This window comes from Gallus gallus, chromosome 4 (genome assembly GCF_016699485.2).
Source record: "Gallus gallus isolate bGalGal1 chromosome 4, bGalGal1.mat.broiler.GRCg7b, whole genome shotgun sequence".
Taxonomy (NCBI): domain Eukaryota; kingdom Metazoa; phylum Chordata; class Aves; order Galliformes; family Phasianidae; genus Gallus; species Gallus gallus.
In genome coordinates this window covers 30,811,841-30,830,394 of record NC_052535.1, presented here as the reverse complement: position 1 = coordinate 30,830,394, position 18,554 = coordinate 30,811,841, and the positions used below count along the sequence as shown (strand labels likewise).

Below are 18,554 nucleotides of genomic sequence, written 5' to 3'. Positions count from 1 at the left end.
GACAGAACTGAGCCTGTTTATTCTGGTGAGGGGGGACTAAAGGCAGATCAAATAACAGCCTGCAGGTACTTGAAGGGGACTTGGAAAAACAGCAAACTTTTCTCAGCGGTGGCAGATGATAAAATGCAGGGGGCAACAGTTACCAGCTGTGGCTCCCAACCTTCAGATTGGACACTAAGAAAACTTTCCAGTGCAGTATGAGGTCAAGGGTTACCCAAGATGTTGTAGCTTTCACTTGCTTGGAAGTTTTGCAAATTCTGCTAGATAAAGGTGTAGCTGATACCATCAAGTGCTGATGATGAGTCAAGGAACAGTTAAGTTCAGAGAGAACCTCCAGAGTTCATCTAATCCAAACCATTGCTTACCGCAGATCTGACAATTCTGTGCTTCTCGGGGCCTTGTTAAATTTTGGATATGTCCAGGAATGGTGAGCTCAAACCTTGCTGACACATTGGAGCACTGCTGACTTCACCAGGTTTCTTTTTGCAAAGCAGCTCTCTATTTAGTGGCTGCCCACTCTGTGTTATCTTCTGCGTTGATTCTATTATAAATGCACTACTCTGCATTTTCCTTTCTTGAACTTCTGAGGTTTCTGTCAGTCCATTTCTCTATGCTGTTGAGGTCCCTTAACACTGTCACTACACTGCTGTGCAGCGCTGCCTTCCGGGATATCCACCACTCTCTCCAGTTTGAAATTGCCTCTGAACTTCCTAGAAGTGCGCTCTTCCACATCATCCGAGTTGTTAATTAAGACGTGAAGGACTGGCTGTCAGCTAGACAGTATCCCTGACTGCAACCCATTGAGGTTAGGAATACAGCTGTGCTTCCACCATCTTGTAGTCCAGTTATCCAGTCCATATGTTACTAGTTTGTTTGTAATGACGATGATGCTAAAGACCTAACAAAAGATAAGGCAACAAAATCTGTTGCTCTCAGTCTGTCCACACAGCCAGTCGTTTTACCATAGGAGACTATCAGGTATGATTTGCCATTGGGAAACCAATGCTAGATTTTTCAAGACAGTCTTGTCTTTCAAGGGCTTGAAAGTGGCTTCCTACAGGATCTGCTCTATAATTGTTTAGGAGATGTAGGTTAGGCTGTCCAACCTCTAGGCAGAAGTAAATGTACTGTTGTCAGTAATAGTACTTGGGGGAAGTAATGACTAATGATTATTTGTCCGCACTTTAAAGTACAAAACAATATTTGTATGCAAATAAACTTAACTATTGCCTTTTGCATCAGTGAAAAGTGATCTTACTAGATCAGATGTAATGCCAGGGGCTCATTGATGGTACGTATGCTGCAATGGAGATGCACTCAGCATCTTATCCCACAGTCCTAATCCTGCTTGTTCAAATCAGAGAACTTCCTGAAATGTGCTGCTGGTCATCCCTGGTTATCATGTTCCCAGGGATGCAGGGATGGAAGTCTCTCTATGGCATATAATTTGTCAGTTCGTGTACTGAGTGACCAGGATGGCGGTTATACCTTGACAACATCTGTTTTGCAGTGAAGATTTAGGAATATTCAGTGTCTGCTCTTGTCCCTCCTGAGTTCTAGCCCCGTTTCTACAACTGTGAGGCAGAATGAGTCTAAGCAAAATGCTTAGGATTCGGAAAGCTTGCTTTCTGATGTGTATTTTGAATCATGATGTGTTAGTACTAGACATCATTGTGCATACTGGTGTATATCTCTGCAGCACATGCAGATGTGTAAATGAACATAATAACTTGAGCAGGTGTGTATTTTAAAGTTTGTTGTTTCTGCTTCTTGTTTTGTAAAATAAAAACTGTTTTTACATGTCTTCTAAACTGCTCTGAAAGTCTAGAGTTGACATCTGTTCAATAGTGCCAGTAGTTGCTTTACTTACCATTGTGTTAAAATATGTATTCAGTTTTAAGATATCTTGAAATGTGGATCCAGTAAATAATGAAGTCTTATCCCAGTATCTCTATTTACAGTCAGTGTTCTAGGTCTACTTGCTTGCTATGCTTCTGTTTTATCCTCCTTTTTATGCAAAAAAAGGTGTATTTGTCTTGACATTGGCAACTTCTTGCACATGTCCTGAAATCTTCAGCAGGAAATTCCAGTGGCTTTATTCTCATTAGTTTCACTTGACATTTTTTGCATTGTTTTTCAGTGAGATGAGAATTTATGAATTAGAATTCTATCTATTTTAAGGTGGTGCTGAAACAATGAAATCATTTAACTTGTGGTGATTTGCTTTGCAAATATATTTCTTCTGCTTATCTCCTTTCCATTTCCATGTGTCTGATACAGGTGTTGGATTCTGGTTGTCCCGGCTTTAAGTGAAGTAGCTTGAATGAAGTTTTAGCTCTTCTAAAACTTGGCAATCACTGTCTGAGGCTGTAAAGGGGCATCGCATAGGGGTAAACTTCACAGCCACTTTTATTGCCAAGCTTACCTGAGGTAACACTGTCAGGCCTTGAGGGCTGAATATTGTACCCTGAACTTGTAGGTGGCACAACTATTGCTCTGTGGGCTTTTTTTCTTTTCTTTTTTGTTCCGTTTTATTTTGAAAAAGTTTCACTACTTTGCCATTTTTTGCACCTGGAAGTTGTGGAAAAAAATAACTTCTTTCTGCAAGAAGCCTGTCCAGTACTGCATTATTGCATATCTGGTGTGGGAAACTGTCTCACTTGGCATGAATTGAGGGTTTTGTAAATCAGCTGATTAACGGTATTCTATAAAGAGCATCTCTGTAGCTTCATAATGGTACATCCATGTATGCAATAATTCTCTCTAATTTTGTTAATCTGCTTCTGTATATATATATATATATAAAAAAAAACAACCCAACAACAGCAGAAAAAAGAGAAAAAGGTGTCTTAGGTCATTTAGTTCATCTGCTGCCAGAGGAACGATGTTCACTGCTGAATGCTGTACTGTTGTTCTGAGCTTCATCCAGTTTAGTCTGAAATGAATAGCAGACCATGTTTAAATCAATAGCAGACCAGATCACGGTCCAGATACTTTAAAGCTCTTTGAATTGTTAGTCTCCACTGATTTTTTTTCTGGGGATTGGATGTCCCTGCTTTTATAAAAATCTGGGTGACGATTACTCCCATATACTGACTTTGTATTGTGATACAATGCAGTTTATTTAACCTAGTCTGTGTGCTCAAGGAGAAATCCAAAAGTGGGAAAAAAATAAAGCTATCATGGTGTTAATTACTTGAATGGAGAGACTTTTCAGCATACCCATCTTTGACTTTAAAATCATCAGCTGCGCTATGACCACATGAGATACCTATGAGAGGAGATGAGGGTTATCTCCTTACTCTGCAAATGAACAGAAGGCAAAATAACCTTTAAGAGGTCACAGTTTGACAATGTACAGATTTGCCTGTACAATGAGATGGGTATGGCCATAACCTTAATTCCACCCAAGATGTAGCACAGCTGGGTTGTCTACCTATGGCTTGTGATGTGGCTCTTGCTCACGGGACAGAATTTCTCTTCAGTTAGCATTGTAAAATTATCACAGGGAAACCCCATGTCCTCTGCCTGTTTTGGGGAATTGGACTATGACAGGATTCACATTGTCAGACACGTGCTGCCAGGTCAGAAGGGTGCAGCTGCAAAGGTGAAAGTCAAAGGAAATTATCAAATATGTAAATTTAGTTAGGGCTACTGGATTGCTTGCTGATTGCAGGGGAGAGAAGGTCATTGGTATTGCTCAACTATTGCCTTCGTTGGGTTGTATCAGTTTGTCTGATTGAAAAGCATTTGCAGGACAGGGAATTCAGCTGTGTGGGGCAGGAACAGAAATAGAAAGAATATTTTAAAAGCAGAAAGAGCAACAAAGGTCAGCTTGACTCTGCACCTAAATTTGGCAGCTGGGTGCAGAGCTCAGTCTGTAGGACAGCTAAAGAACTCATTTGTTTGTGGAGTTACCTGAGCTTTTATTGACAGTGTTACCTGATGCGTTCCTTTGCCATTCTGTGCATACTTTCAGCCTATTATTTTTTACTTCTCAACACAGATGCAGTGTTCTGTAGCTTTTTAGTAAGAGAGTAATTTAAACTTGAAAAAAAGATATTTTTAATTGTTTAATGGGGAAAAAAGGTATTACATAATAGTACTTTCAACTCCTCTTCATTTGAGAATTCTCTATAAAAATTTTCATGTCTGGTGGATGGCGGTAGATGGTAAAGATTTTTCTCAGTGTTTGTATGTTGTTTTGAAAGGTCAAGAGATGTCATAAGAGAAGACAGAAAGCACTTCATGTAAATCGCTCCTGGAGCATGTCCAAGTAGCTTTTATCTCCTGCCTTTGATTTTTATTTTTTTTTTTATTTTAAGATCTGCAAGTAGCAAAGCCACTTTTTCCTCCACTTAAGGACAGCAGAGGAGAAAGATAAACCAAGGGGGTGAAAAAGTGGAACACGTCCGTTTAAATTCATGTGAGATGTGTATGCCTGCATACTAAAAGGATTCTGTTCATCTTGGCTTGAGGCTAGGAGAGGACACCAACCAACCGTCTATCCTCAGGATGTTAGCAGGAGTGACCATAGCATGTTTTGGTGCCCCTGAGTATTATTGTAGTGGTGAGTAATTGAAAACAAAGGATGGTGTTTGAAACACTTGTATTTGGAGTAAATTTTGTGAGGCTGACGCATTCCTATTTGCTTTAGAGAGGAGAGAAAGGCAGAGAGGATAGGCAGCAGATGAATTTACCAAGTGAACTTACTGTTTGGTTTTTTCACTTTTCTCTCAGACCCAGATTTGAATAGAAAATACTGTTTATGGGGATGGTTTTTGTTGTTGTTTTTTCTTTCTGCATTTTGTTTGTTTCTCTTACAAACTGGTGTTCATTTATTTGTTTTTAATATTATATCTTTATAAGTTGTGAAATTTGTCAGATAAGAAGAAAATTTCCATGTGAAGATGCTCTTTGTACAGAATGCCTCCATTCGATCTGAGTGTGTTCCCCGGTCTGAACAAAGGCCAGACTGCTCTCTCAGGTCTTAATCCTCTCAGCATTTAAACTCTGTGCTGCTCTGGCTCTCAGTGTGCTGTGGTATCTCTGTGCCTTAATATGGCCTCTTTCCCTGAGTGCTAGATTTGCCTTTTCTTCCTTTGGCTTATGAAGTCTGTGCAGCTCAAAGTCATGCTTTACCTTGTCTCCACCTCTGGAGGCTACACAGGCTGTTTTAGGGCGTGTGCCCTAAAGCAAACGGAATCAGATTTTTCTTAAGGTCTTGAGTATCGTGATTAGTAGCAGAAGTACATGCACAGGTTTAGGCAAAATGAATAAATCTCTTGGACATTTTTTTGAATCAGGAATCGTAGATTTTTGTTAGAACAGTTTCTCACCTGGATGGCCATTCTGCTACATAACCGTGTTCAGACACTGATTTATTTCCTTGAGTCTGCCTTTCTTTGTAGGCTGCCTATTTCCCCAGTGTCTGGTCAGCATCCAGACAGAAGAGGCAACACACCTGGTTGGGCCATTCCACCACTATAGATACACGTCCTTTCGGCGGCACTCTGAAAGATCATTAGAAAAACTCATCATCTCTCTCTGAACTAAACTTCAGGCCTGCAGCTTCTTTTTTCACAGTGGAAAGTCTGAATCAAGAGAGGAGTACGGCAGCTAGTCATCAAGGTTATTGGTCTTGTAATATCCCAGGCAGTATCAAAGATTGCTACATGTTAGAAAACTACTCATGTCATCTTGAAAAGGGAGCAGAAGATGAGCAGATGAGGTTTCTACCTCCACCCCTATACCAGCATTTCCAGCTGTACGTGCTGGTACTTCTTCGATAGAGAGTAATTAAAACAACTTCAGTGCCCGGCTTTGAAGAGCTGGTTTTTAGTTGTAACTCCATGTTATAAGTAAAAGGAAAGCTTCACAAACTGGGATGTGATTACACAGTGTTCATAAAAAATGATGTAATTCTCAGATTTGCAAATACGCAGTTTTCTGCTCTGTAGTTGAAAGTATTATTTTCAAGAGATTTCTTCTTTTTATAAACTCCCAGAAGAATATTGTAGCCGTCAGCTGCTTGCTTCTCTTACCATTTGCTGTTACAGGGTATACAAATTAAACTTTGTAATTGAGATTCCTGCTTTGAGTGCTCTGAAAAATTGTAACCTAATTAAGTAATTGTGGTGGCTTTTTTTCTTTTTTTTTTTTTTTCAATACATCTTTGCAGCTGAGAGTTACAAGGAAACCCAGACCGTAAAGATAAAAGAAGAACCAATGGAAGTTGACATTCATGATTCTCAGACTTCGGTGTCACCCAGCCAACCCAGCCAAAATGTTGGCTACAGCACTTTATTAGGGCGAGACATTAGTGAACACATCCAGAAGGCACCAGAAGGTCGTGTGCTCCCAGAACGAAATCTGTTCAGCCAGGATATATCAGTGAAGATGGCATCTGAGCTGCTCTTCCAGTTATCAGGTAAAAGCAGTGGAAATAGCTGAAAGCAGAATTTAAAGAGCAAAAGGAGATCGTGTATAATCATTAAGGTGCTACGAAAGTATGAGATTGCTAAGGCTGAAGCGTAATAGGAGGTAGAGCCCTTCTACCCTTGCAAGTGAAATACAAAAGTCTTGCCAAATGTTCTCCATAGTTAACATATGTTTTAGAGCACTGTGACAGTCTGAGCAGGTTCATAATGTTTGAACTGAATTGGAAATGCCAGAGTTCAACTCTTGTATTTTTGAAGGCTCATTAAATGATTAGTGACAACTGGTTGATTGAGGCTTTGGAATATAGGAGAACACGTAGGTAGTTACTGTCATAAATGGACAGTGTCTGCAGGAGACAGTGCTCCTGAAGTTGTGCTGTCCATTGCTCTCCACATGGAAGGTGAACCTCAGCTATTACATACATGCAACGATTTGAGCTCTGTTTGATGAAAGCTCGTAGAGCACTGACAATGAAATGTGAGGGAGAAAAAAATTGATGAGTTACATTTTTAAAAAAGCTGTGCTTATTCTGCAATCATATTGTAACCATTTCCCCTTAAATTATTCTGGATTATGCTGTTATCAGAAAGCATTAAAATAGTTCTGCTGAATAAAATTTGATAGGGAAAATATGATATATCCTATAATCACAAAAAAATGTACATTCCTCCACAGAAAAGGTGAGCAAAGAGCACAATCACAATAAAGATAACACCATCAGAACTACAGTCAGGTAAGCTCAGTCCATTGTTATCCATAAATCTGTAGTGTAAATGGCATTGCTGAGTTCTGCCTTGTGAACTTGGATATGTCTCTCTCTTGCAAATGTGACCTGATATTACAAGTGTAAGATATTTTCTTTTAGTAGTGGAACCTGTATGTGAGAAATGACATCAATAGATATGATTTCTTAGTGTCCATGTTGCAGAAGGCCTTTGGGCTAAAATGACTATTCTCCTCTGATCAAGTATTCACACTTGGTTTTAAGAATTGTTTTCTCTGTGTGCTTTTTTACTGCAAAAACTGAAGCTTAATTGAAACTGCATAGTATATGCAGTGCTTGAGGGAAGAACAGGCTGACAACTGGATTTTAAGACATGGACCAATGTAAGAAGAGGTGTTGTGATTCAGTCTTCTATCAAACTTGGATTTCTTGTGTAAAATTTCAATTTAGTATTTTTGTATCCTCTCAATGCCTTCCAGAGATGAACTTTTAAAAGACTGTAAGAGACAATGCTAATGAAACTTTTGTTCAGGATTACAGTCGCATTAACACAATATGTGAAATTATGCAGGAATTAAAAATATTGTTCGATTATAGCATGTGTTGTTAAAGAACTATTCCCTTTACTGTATTTTGGCTGGGAACAAACTGACAAGTTGTTTAAATATGTGAGCAGCAAAGTGAGGTGTCCTAAGGGAAAAATTTAAAGCTATTGTGTAATAATTGGCAGCTAGAATTGGTAAAAACTTAGGAGCCCGTGGTTAGAAGCAAGTAAGGAATTGACTTTGGCTCTCATTTAACTCTGGAGACAAGGATACGTACACTTATGTCCTCCCTGAAAGTTCAGTGGTCAGTGTGGGTGGTTTTGGAGACTGACTGTGGCTGAAGCATCGGAGAGTTCCTTCAAAGATAGAGTCAGACCTTCAGTGTCTCTGCAGCCCCTTCTGCAGAAATCCCCAGCACGTACAAAGTTTGATACAACGTGGTTTGATACAAACGTGGTGTTTGGTACAACACGTACAACTAAGGCAGCTTTGTCTAGACAGAATTTGAAAAGCGTTTCAGTTGCAGAAGAAAAGGTCTCTGCAATGTGCTCACCTTACATTCCTAGACCCATCCCTTTCTTTCATGGTAACTGTAATAAATAAGTTTTTAATAAACTGAACAACCCAGTAAATGTCCATTAGGGACTTTCTGATGTTACAGGTTGAAAGAGAATTAAATTGAGCTTTTTAACTTCTGGTTATTGTGAGTGCTTTTCATATTTGCTAGTTTGGGAACTTGTGGGATATGGAGACTGCACAGACTTCCCATTACTTCTTAAAAAGCATAAGCCTTAAAGATACTTATAGAGTTGAATGCACATATGTATAGAGTTGAATGCACAACTACTCATTAACCATCCAATATGTGTTGCAGGGAGGGGTGACAAATACTTGGTAGAAAATAGATTTTAGTGTCTTGTGATACTACCAGCAGGACTGGTGTGAGAATCCAGAGCTACTTTTGGATCTATCAAAAATAGTTCAAACTGGAGAGGTTGAGGACAGTTCAGACAACCTTCTTTCTTACAAGGCTGCTGCTGCCTTGTAAGAGAATAGCACAGTTGGCTGTTGTCTAACTTGTGCTGAAATGTACTGAGAAGTCCTGATAAAGGCTGCTACCCATCAGCGTTTGAGAAGCAGAGCGCCCAACTGAATTCTTGTGGGTGCTTTTCTTACCTATCTGTCAATATGAATAAGAAGAGCTTCTTAAGGAGAAGGGAGTCTACTCTAGTCTACAGCACGTTCTAACAGATTGACTCAAAAGACCTTGCCGAAAAAAGAAACAAAGCACCCCAAAGCAAACAGCTGGAAGTCTTTACTGGTAAGAGTATGACACCTCTCAAAAATAGAATGTGATGGAGCAGCCAGTGGAGAATAGAGGCACGAAGGCTGCATTAAGAAAACGTGTAGTGTTGCAGTTTGGCTCACCAACCTACATCTGGAGTCATGACAGGAAGGCACTGGAATCACAATTGTAATGTGAAGTTTGCTGACAGCTGCAGAGTCAAGGTGAGGTCAGTGTCGTCCACCTGTGAGTAATCGGCCAGTGGAGAGATTCAGCTGTGTCATTGGCGAGAGTCTTAAATCAGCAAAGTCCAGCAAGATGGGGGTACACAAGCACTTCTTTTTTTAATATCTTATTCCATATTAACATTTCTGTCTCCCGTCTGTTGCTATTCTTCCTGTGAATATTCCTGGACTGTGTAAGCATATACTTCCATATGATTTTGCTCAAGCAGCCAAAACTGGCAAGGATTCCTCGCAGTTCAATGGCTGAGTGAGATGGTGGAACCTGCCATCTGTGATAAGAAGAAAGAAAGCGGAGAAGCAAATGATCTGGAAGTGAGTACGCCAGCATGAGATGCCAAGATAAGTTTCTTTCATCTAGAGAACTGTGTAGACAGAAAACTGGAAAAGTGCAGCCAGAAGAAAAAAAAAAATAAAGCTTAATCTTCATCAGAAGGGACGTTACATAGTGATTGAGAGCAACATGTGTAGTTTCTGTGTTGCAGGAACTCTCTGTTCATACTTTGGATTGGGAACTGGAGGGCATACCCACTGAAATAAACACAATAATAAGCTGACACTGAAGAGACTCATCTGCCATTCTACACAAAGGTTAAAAAAATAAAAAGGCGTATCCAAGGATGGTTCTGTAATTCACTGAAGGCCAATGGCAAAGAGGGGAGATCTTTAAGACAACAGCACAGTGCAGTCTTCAGCAGCAACCTACCGAGGATTTATATCCTAACCTGAAATAGATGAGCTCTGCATCATTCACTTTGTCTAGAACTAGCAATGCAGCGTGCCAGTGAGCGAATCTATGACACAAGCAGGCAGTCCAACGTGGAAAGCTGAGTGGATACATGATTTTGAAGAGTTACAACGGTTACCAAACTTTTTTAATTGGTGTTGGTTTTTTTTTCAAATCGTTATTAAGCCACTGAGAAGAATGTTGCAGTGAATTATGCCACATTTTTATACAGCATCAGTCTGTTTTATATTATGTCACCCCTGAGGGGGGAGTAGTGTGAGTCTTGGAAAAGTTAACTTTTGCACATGTGGCCTGCAGCTCTGCACCTTGTCCTGATTGATCAGGTATCTGCATGCTGTGAACTGCTCGAGTTTGGGGCAGCTTCATGCTTTTCATCCAGCTCAACCTGTTTGACTGTTTATGGTTATGTTCAAACTTAGACAGAAATAGCAAAATATCCTACTAACTGTCACGTATAGAACAGCAAAAAATAAATAGTAGTAAAAAAAACAAATAAAAAACCCTGATTTCTCAGCCTGTTGAGGAATCTCAATACAGTACAGATCAGATTTAAATTAAATTCCCATTCTGCTAAGAAGAAATCCATCCTTTGTATGCAGATGGAATATAATATGTTAGAAAACAGCTGTCCAAAAAGAAGTACCCATTTATGATGTCCATTTTTGATTTTTTTATGTACTTCTACAGATGTCTGTATTGTGGAGAAGGGATCGTAGTTTCTGTTACAACATTAATTGAGCAGAAAACAAAATACTTCCACAAAAATGCCCATTCACTGTTGGAATTAACTTTTTACCTCCTGTTAATTAAAGCCAAAGCACAATGTACTGTTTAGAATCAAGCAGCTGGTGATTTGTGCTCTGTTTGGGAAGTCACCATCCAGCTAACTTCTGTGTATTGTTTCCTGCTCTAAAAATGCTATTAATTGAGTTAATTTCGTAAGAGGAATGCTCTGTCAATAGAGAACAGTTCAGCATCTCAACCTAAAATTTGAAAAGCTTTGTTTCAAATGTAATCATTGTATTCCTCAGGTTATTAAATACTTTATACTAATTAGCATAAATACTAATATATTCTCCACATGTTCTGGGAGTAGAATACAGAATTTTGAAACATGAATTTTCTTGACTTATGTTGTGATGTGATATAACAAATCTGAGTTGCTGAAATGCTGTAATGAAAAACGTTTTGGGAGGACTTCAGTTTTTGCTCCACAGTGCAGTTTTCCCAAAGCTTGCCTCTTCTCCACACCTCACCTCACCGACTGGTTCTTTCAGCGTGAATTCCGTGAATTAAGCAGGGCTTTTAACAAGATGGTATTTATTATATTGAGAGGTTAAAGTTAAAAATACTGATTACTTTTTCTATTAACAGCTGTTCTGTTTACAAAAAGTTATCTTATTTCCCCCACAGCCCTTACTTTTCTGAGGACACCTTTAGACAATCACCGTTCACTTCCAACTCAAAAGATCTCCTGCCTAATGAAACTGCTCTTCATGGAAGGCCATCTGCACCAGGTCAGACACCTCTTTTTTCATTAGTTCCTAGGTTGTTTTTTTCAGTTCAGAGTTTTTAAATTATTGTTATTTTCTTACTGTAAACATCACCAGTTGACCAGTGCTCTTAAAATGTAGTTGCTTTGTCAAAGGACAACTCTTTCCATCCCCCTGTAAATGGTTACTCTTAAGAAGAAAAGTTAAATGCTGCTGAATTATTTGTGTTAATTCTTTTTGAGCAACTATTTCTGTGAACTTTGAAAGGACAGAAAGTCTGCATAACAGATTAAAGACAGCAATGTTAATAGAGGTGGGGTTTTTGTGTGCGTGTATGTCCCACATTTAAAGGAACTGACGTCTGAATACTGCCTGCTCTTTTCCTGTTACTTGATGTCCCATCTCTCACAGTATAGATGAAATGTTTGCGGTGTATGTATCAGCATGAGCTTGGCAATGCAGTTTTCCCGCTTTTAGCAGTTATTTAAGAAGCTATTTGGAAAGATGTGGATTTCTTACAACATACTGGAAGGTCTCAGTATCTGTGGGTGCAGTCCTCCTGATCTTCGGAACTAGCTGACAGGCATTTTATATCCAGCTACAGCCAGGGTTATATTCTTAGTTAAAACAGAAAAGACAGATTAATACGATTACCTTCCAAGGTGGCACTGAATATGTGCACAAACTCGATATGTGCCTTTACCATCCTGTTGCAAAATATTTCGTTTGCTAGTTCACTGGTATCTGCTCTTAAATTAATAGCTCTTGAGTTCTAAAGGTCAGTAATTACACAGCCAGCCATAGTGGGGGTTATTCACCTTTTCTTAGCAATCAATAAAGTTTTGGGCATGTTACTGCTAATTTTCAGCTATAGACTGTCATTTAATTTACAACTTAACAGACCCTTCTTTTTTTTAATGCTTGAATAGTCATTTGACAGCTTCTGATGTGGCAGATGAGGTGAAGAGCTAGATGTGGGCTAAGGGTAAATACCATTTCAGAAAAGGAATAAAATTTGTAGCATAAGAACAAGGGTCTTCAGGCTATCCCCAACCATGCTTTCTCAGGGATGCAGCAGTTTTTGTAAACCAGGACTAAGAGCACCAGTGGTACTTTTAAGTACTAAAATGTAAACCAAGTTAGCACTTCAATTCTCGTTTTTGACCGTGACATAACATAGAATATACATATACCCAGATGACTGACAAGAACTCTTGGGCTCCTCGGGCAGTGCTCAGAACCTCCGAGGATGTGGGCTCTAGCAGTAATGCTCTTACATGTAATGCTCCCAGATGGATGCATAAGAATTCTAATTCTCCATAAGACTTTAAGTGAGGCATTTAAACCTACAGATGGGTTTTGGTGCCGTGTTTAACCTCATGCTTAAGAGATGTAAAATATCTAATTGGTTAGGACATACTGGAGTGTTGAAATGGCTATTGAGGAAATGTTTTTTGTATGCTTGTGATTTCTGGTATTCTCCTTCACAGACTATAAGTAATAACTGGATGGGTCCGTGAATTGTAACACATGGTGCTCTGTGATTATTATTATGTAGTATCATAGATACGTAATAGCAGTATATATACAGAAAATGTATCTACTTATTTATGTATTCATTTATTTGGAACAACGCTATCGTGCACTTTCTCAGCTTCATAAAAAATTCTTGGACCTGAACGGAAACTTCACAGTAGCATCAGGAATGTTATCGGATTTTTTTTAAATCGATTATAAATGTGATGTTCATGTAAAAGAATAGTAGAATACCCACAGATAGATTTCCTATTAGTTTCAGCCTCACAGGATGAAATTATCTCTGAGGTGCTATATGGATAGCTCAGACAAAGCTTAATCCCTGCTGAGAGTAGCATAAAGGAGCAGTAACAAACCATTGTAAAAGCCAACAGGGTGTAACAGAAAGTGCTGTGGAAATGTGTATGTGGCATCGTGTGGATAGATGTGTGCCTTCAGTTGAGATTTGTTTTATTTCATCTCTGAAATAGGATAGTAAGAACTAGAAGAGAACAGCATACAAAACAACAGTTAATTCAGCTCATCCATTAAAATACAAGCACATTAACTGCCAACAGCCAGCAGCGTTCAGTAAGCAGTATCCAAATCCCGCATCCAAAAATGCTAGTCTGTCACGGTCACCAGAACTAATGGGGGCTGATGAACAAGTGTGGGGTCTGAGCTGTTGCTGTGCGCTGGCTCTCTATGGAGAGACATGACTCAAGCAGGCGTAGTGGCATGAGGAAAGAAAGCCTTTTCTGCAGGCTGGTGTGGGTGACCTTGGTGGAACCTCATGTACATGCTTCTTTTCAAGAGTGAGCACCAATACGAATGGCTGTATCCCCAGACTCTTGGAAACTTTCTGTGCACAGTCTTCTTGGCACCCTAGCTGAAAAGGAATTGGGAAAAGCGACAGGAACATAGGACAGTCAGATATCTCATGTCACGCTCAATTCTTTTTTATAATAGGTAACAACGTTATGTAATATCATTCATTTATTTGTCAAGCTCTGTTTAAAATCTGTCATCCTTATTATTTGTACAAGAGCGCTGTTTCAGAAGCTCACTCCTTGTAAGAGCTGGACCACCCTCAGCCAGAATTTACTCAAAGCAGGTTCTACTTTTTTTCTTCTACCAGTGCTGTCCTTCCTTCAGCTGTGATAATTCTCCTCTTTTGTGGGCTTATTTGATATGCTATCTTATGTCCCCTTAATCTGGTCTTCATTTTTGGAAAAGTAAGCCAGTCAACATCTTTGAGTCTCTGTTAGTATGACTGGGATTCCTTTCCTTGACTTTTTCTGCCTCTGTTTAGGGAAATTAATTTATGCAAATATGTGCAGTCAGAACTATATATGCTATTTTGCAGAAGATCTTACAAATTACTTTCTTCCATGGCATGAAATCTTCTTTATGTATATTGGAAATACCTCTCTCAATTAATCACGGTTTTTAACTCCAACACTCTGATGACTTGCAATTCATTTACTAATCAAATGCTAACAAGGTTTTCTTCTCCCTTATATTTTCAGCTCATGATTCTACAGCATGTAAGAGCAGTTCTTGTTGCAACTTCATAAGTGTATGACCTTTTAATTTGAATTGTATCGCTTATTATTGCAGCTGTCGCAATTATTTCTTTAATACTCGGGAATTTCTGCATATTTCTGCTCTTTTTTTTAATGCAATGCTGTTTCTTCATGTTGAAGATACTAAAGAGGATTTTTAAGAATGGCTAGTCCACAGTTTAGTCCGTCAGACCTCACAGTAGCAGCCCTTCAGCCTAGTGCTTTCCTTCTTAGTGCAATCTTCTCTTTATAGTCAGTTTATTAGGAAATTGCAAGATGAGGAATTTAAGAGGAAGAGCACTCTTTGTAGGGCATTGAGCATATAGGATCCCCAAGGAGTATGAAATAAGTAGGAAAGACCTATTAAAAGATGTGTGAAAGCAGTGCACTGATTGGAGCACTTACAGGAGGAAACAAAGGCCTGAGGTAAAGGTGAAGTAATCCTGATCAGCAGCAGTATCACAGGCAGGATAAGTAGTTAGCATGATTAGTAGAATAAGTAGTTAGCAGCTTTTAAGTCTGGTAACCAAGGAAAAGAAATTTCCCACAGCTGTCAGAAGGGACTGAGTGGTCCAGTAGAAGTAATGATAACTCCCTGATAATCTGTGGTGAATTGTTAATAATTTGAGAAGGAAATAAAGCAATTTCCTGTAGTTCAAAAGTATTGGATAGATTTTGGGAACTACGCTCCTTCCTTCCTAAAGTGTTTTGTACTTTAATAAGCATACAGAGTTAATTGCAGATGTATAGACTTTTCTGGATTGCTATCACTATCTGTATAAGTTCACTTTTGTTCCACAATTAAAATAAATATTGAAATATTGCCCACACCAAATACAGTTTGCCCAAAAATTACAGTAGTATCAAAGCTGCAACCAATGCAAGGACGCATTCAAAACAATTCAGTAGTTTCAGCCTTTCCTTTTAAGAAGAGGAAAAATGACCTTTTTTGGCTTATCAAAATGTAGGGAGAAGAAATGAAAATGTTCTTTTCAAACAGTTGCTTTAAAAGGGCATTTTTATCCCTTGTTTTATATGACTGGTTTCTTTTGACAGAAAACAGCTCAGTTGTAAGTCAGACGATGTAGTTCAGTCCAGATTTCTAGATAAATTAAAGACTTGATCTTATGCTGGTGTTCCTGACCCTTAGCCAATCTTTAATGTGTTTTAATAGTTTTCCACTATCTCACTGACTCATTCTGTAAATCAGACCTGCCTTCGTGAAATCCAGATAGGTGACATTCACTGTTTCTTCTCCAGTGATTCATGAATATTGTCAAAGACTCCAACCATGAGTTTGGGGAGTATCTTTTTCTCCACGTATATCTGCATGTAGTATAAGAATATTTCATTATTTTCTCTGTTTCTCCAAGAAACTTCTACTCTTCTTCACTTACATCACCAATGTGCAGCAGTGAAACAGTTGAATCTATGGCTGATAGTCTGGTCAAACACAGTAGAGTTGGAGGGTAGTGAATCTTTCTCTGTCTCTTAAGTTGCGCCTTCCCTAGTCAGCAGGGATCACTACAACAATGGAGTCATCCAAGACTCGGAGGAATAATGCACATAAATTTACTTACAGCTTTCTTAACAACTAATATTCTACTTGGAGGTCAAATTGGCTAATTTGCTAATTATGATTGAAAAGCATTAACAGGTAAGACAATATTAGGCAATGGCTACTTCAAAGAGTAAAAGAATCAAAGAAGATAAAGAGAAATGGTAGAAAATGGGGAAAGAGAGACAGACAGCCAGATGTACAATCACAGCAAAGTAAAGTGGCTCACCACTCCTCGATCCAGCGATGTCTTGGTGTTAGGTGCTGATCTTCAGTAGTGATGTGTTGTTGGAACTTGTGTTGTTCACTTGTCTAATACTCTCAATGACAGTACAAACTGTTGCTTATAGTCCAAAGTGATCAAGCCTGTTCTTTTGGAGTGACAGCTTCTGGCTTTGGGATCTCATCAGGAACTCCTTTGTTCCTGTCTTCCAGACCCTGAAGTCTGGAAGCAAATTGAAGTCAGGAGATCAGAGGAAGCAGGGAGAGGCCAGCTTTCTTGCCTTCACAAGATACAATTAGGATCATTTCCCAGTCTCCTGTATCAAACTACTTTCATTTTCTCCCACGCCAAGTCTTCAGCCAATAAACAATCCTGGGCCCTGCCTTTTGAAGGCAAACAACTCCAAGAAAATGCTTTCAAATGTACAACTGTCCACAAAGGGATTCTGATCGCCTCATGTTGATTTGGCACACTCATTACCAGTCTCAGATTATTTAATTCCACCTTTTTGTGAAAATTTACTATGACTTTCAAATTTGTTATTTTGATGGTGGTAAATGGATCTCATGCGGATTAAATAGACTTCTGGAATTGGAAGATGTGGGGCTTTGGGTCTTGTAGTCCATGAGTAGTCCTGACTCTCTGAATTCCATCCACTGGTGCCAGAGCTAATTTTACCACTAATATTTATTTTAATAAAATAAGGCAAATAATGCTTCTGTCCTCAAGTTCATTTTCTAAAATGCATCAGAGCATCTCCTGTCACTGTGTCTCCATGCTCTTCAGTGACCTGTAAGATGATAGATAGCCCATGCTTCCTCTTCAGAAATGCCGGTAAGCTAATATTAAATCAGTTGGATAGATCAGTAATAAAAAAAGGGGGGGGGGGGGGGGACTGTGTAACAGTTTTGTCAGTTGTATTTTTACTGATAATGCAGTTAGTGGCATAATATTGATATGTGTAACAACAATTCATATATGTTTAGATTTACAGAATGCTTTTTCCTGCTCCCTTCATGCTCACGCCCTCCTCCTACTTCTTTTCTCTAATGTGGCAATTCCACAGTAACTTCAATAAACTAAAAGGGATAAATTTGCCTGCTCCATGGGCCACATCTTTGCATGTTCTCCAACACAGTGGTACCAACATCTATGTGGACACCTTGTAAGCTGGATCAGGGGATCTAGTGGGCTAATCTCTTTTCTTCTGGTAGTTGCTGGGATCTGAGCAGAGTAAAGGCAAGTCCATATCTTCCAGCTATGTGAAACTTTGCCATTTAACATACCTTGATGCAGCTGTGACTACATTTTTTACCATCTTCTGTGACTGTAATTGAAAATACCTCCTGAATGTTTAGATTTCTAATTTGAATGAGATAAATAATTAAGCTCATTATGTTGCATAGGTATTGCATTCTTTAGAATGAAGTAATTTGCATGTTTCTTCATGGCTAATCCCCTTTTTTAACACTCTTTAAGGTTTATGGTGTAGTCTTGATGTTGTGGTCTTGCATATGTAGCTGTCCAACCTACAAACATGCCCATTCATACGTCGTACTTCTGGTAGTATTTGTGCTGATTGTGGCCTCCTCTGCTCTGCAGCAAACTAAACTCCTGCATCCATTTACTGCAACTAGCTCTGAATTTTGGATAATCTCTAGGTCAGTTAAGACAGTCAGAATTTTAATAAAATGGACTTGAAGTTAGAGTCTGTCTATTGTTTCCCTTTCTCCTGAAGTTGCCAATGATTTTTTTCCTGCTTGGCCTCACCTAGTCTGCTGCCAGACTTCCTATTTTTAACTTAACTTGTGTTGTTCCTGAGACTTCTCTAGAAAGGAGACCTTAAGGTTTTGATTTTGATTTCTGTGGCACTGTTGTCACCCTGGAAAATGTGCTAGGCCTTAGGGGACTGTGAAATGTATAGGCCCTAAGGATTTCTGTAGAAGTGCTTGACAATGAAATGTTGGCGTTTAAATTGCCACTGTGTAACTTTCCAGCTATGTGCCCCTGGAGTTAATTAGAACAATTTACACCTTCTTACAGTTGTTTGCTTTCATCTGCAGAAAAGCCTCTAACTTCACATTATGGATAATCCTCTGTTCACTTTATGAAGGCTTTTTTCACAGTCCTAAATGCCAGAATGTTTAAAGGAAAGCTATGGGTTAAGAGTACAGTTACAAGCTATCAATTTTCTTACACATTCACAACAGCAGAA

At 39.0% G+C, this 18,554-nt stretch overlaps 1 protein-coding gene across 17 annotated transcripts in view; it reads left to right on the top strand.

The window, feature by feature from the left end:
• Positions 1-18,554, top strand: part of ZNF827 (zinc finger protein 827) — a 184,825-nt gene that overhangs the window by 139,522 nt on the left and 26,749 nt on the right. For all 17 annotated transcript variants that reach the window (XR_003074803.2, XR_006939043.1, XR_006939044.1 and 14 more), the window contains 3 exons: positions 6,182-6,430; positions 7,117-7,174; positions 11,399-11,502. Coding sequence is in view for 14 of the 17 variants with exons in the window: in XM_040700277.2 (XP_040556211.1) it covers positions 6,182-6,430; positions 7,117-7,174; positions 11,399-11,502 (411 nt within the window). In the remaining 3 variants the exon portion in view is untranslated. The remainder of the gene's footprint in view (positions 1-6,181; positions 6,431-7,116; positions 7,175-11,398; positions 11,503-18,554) is intronic.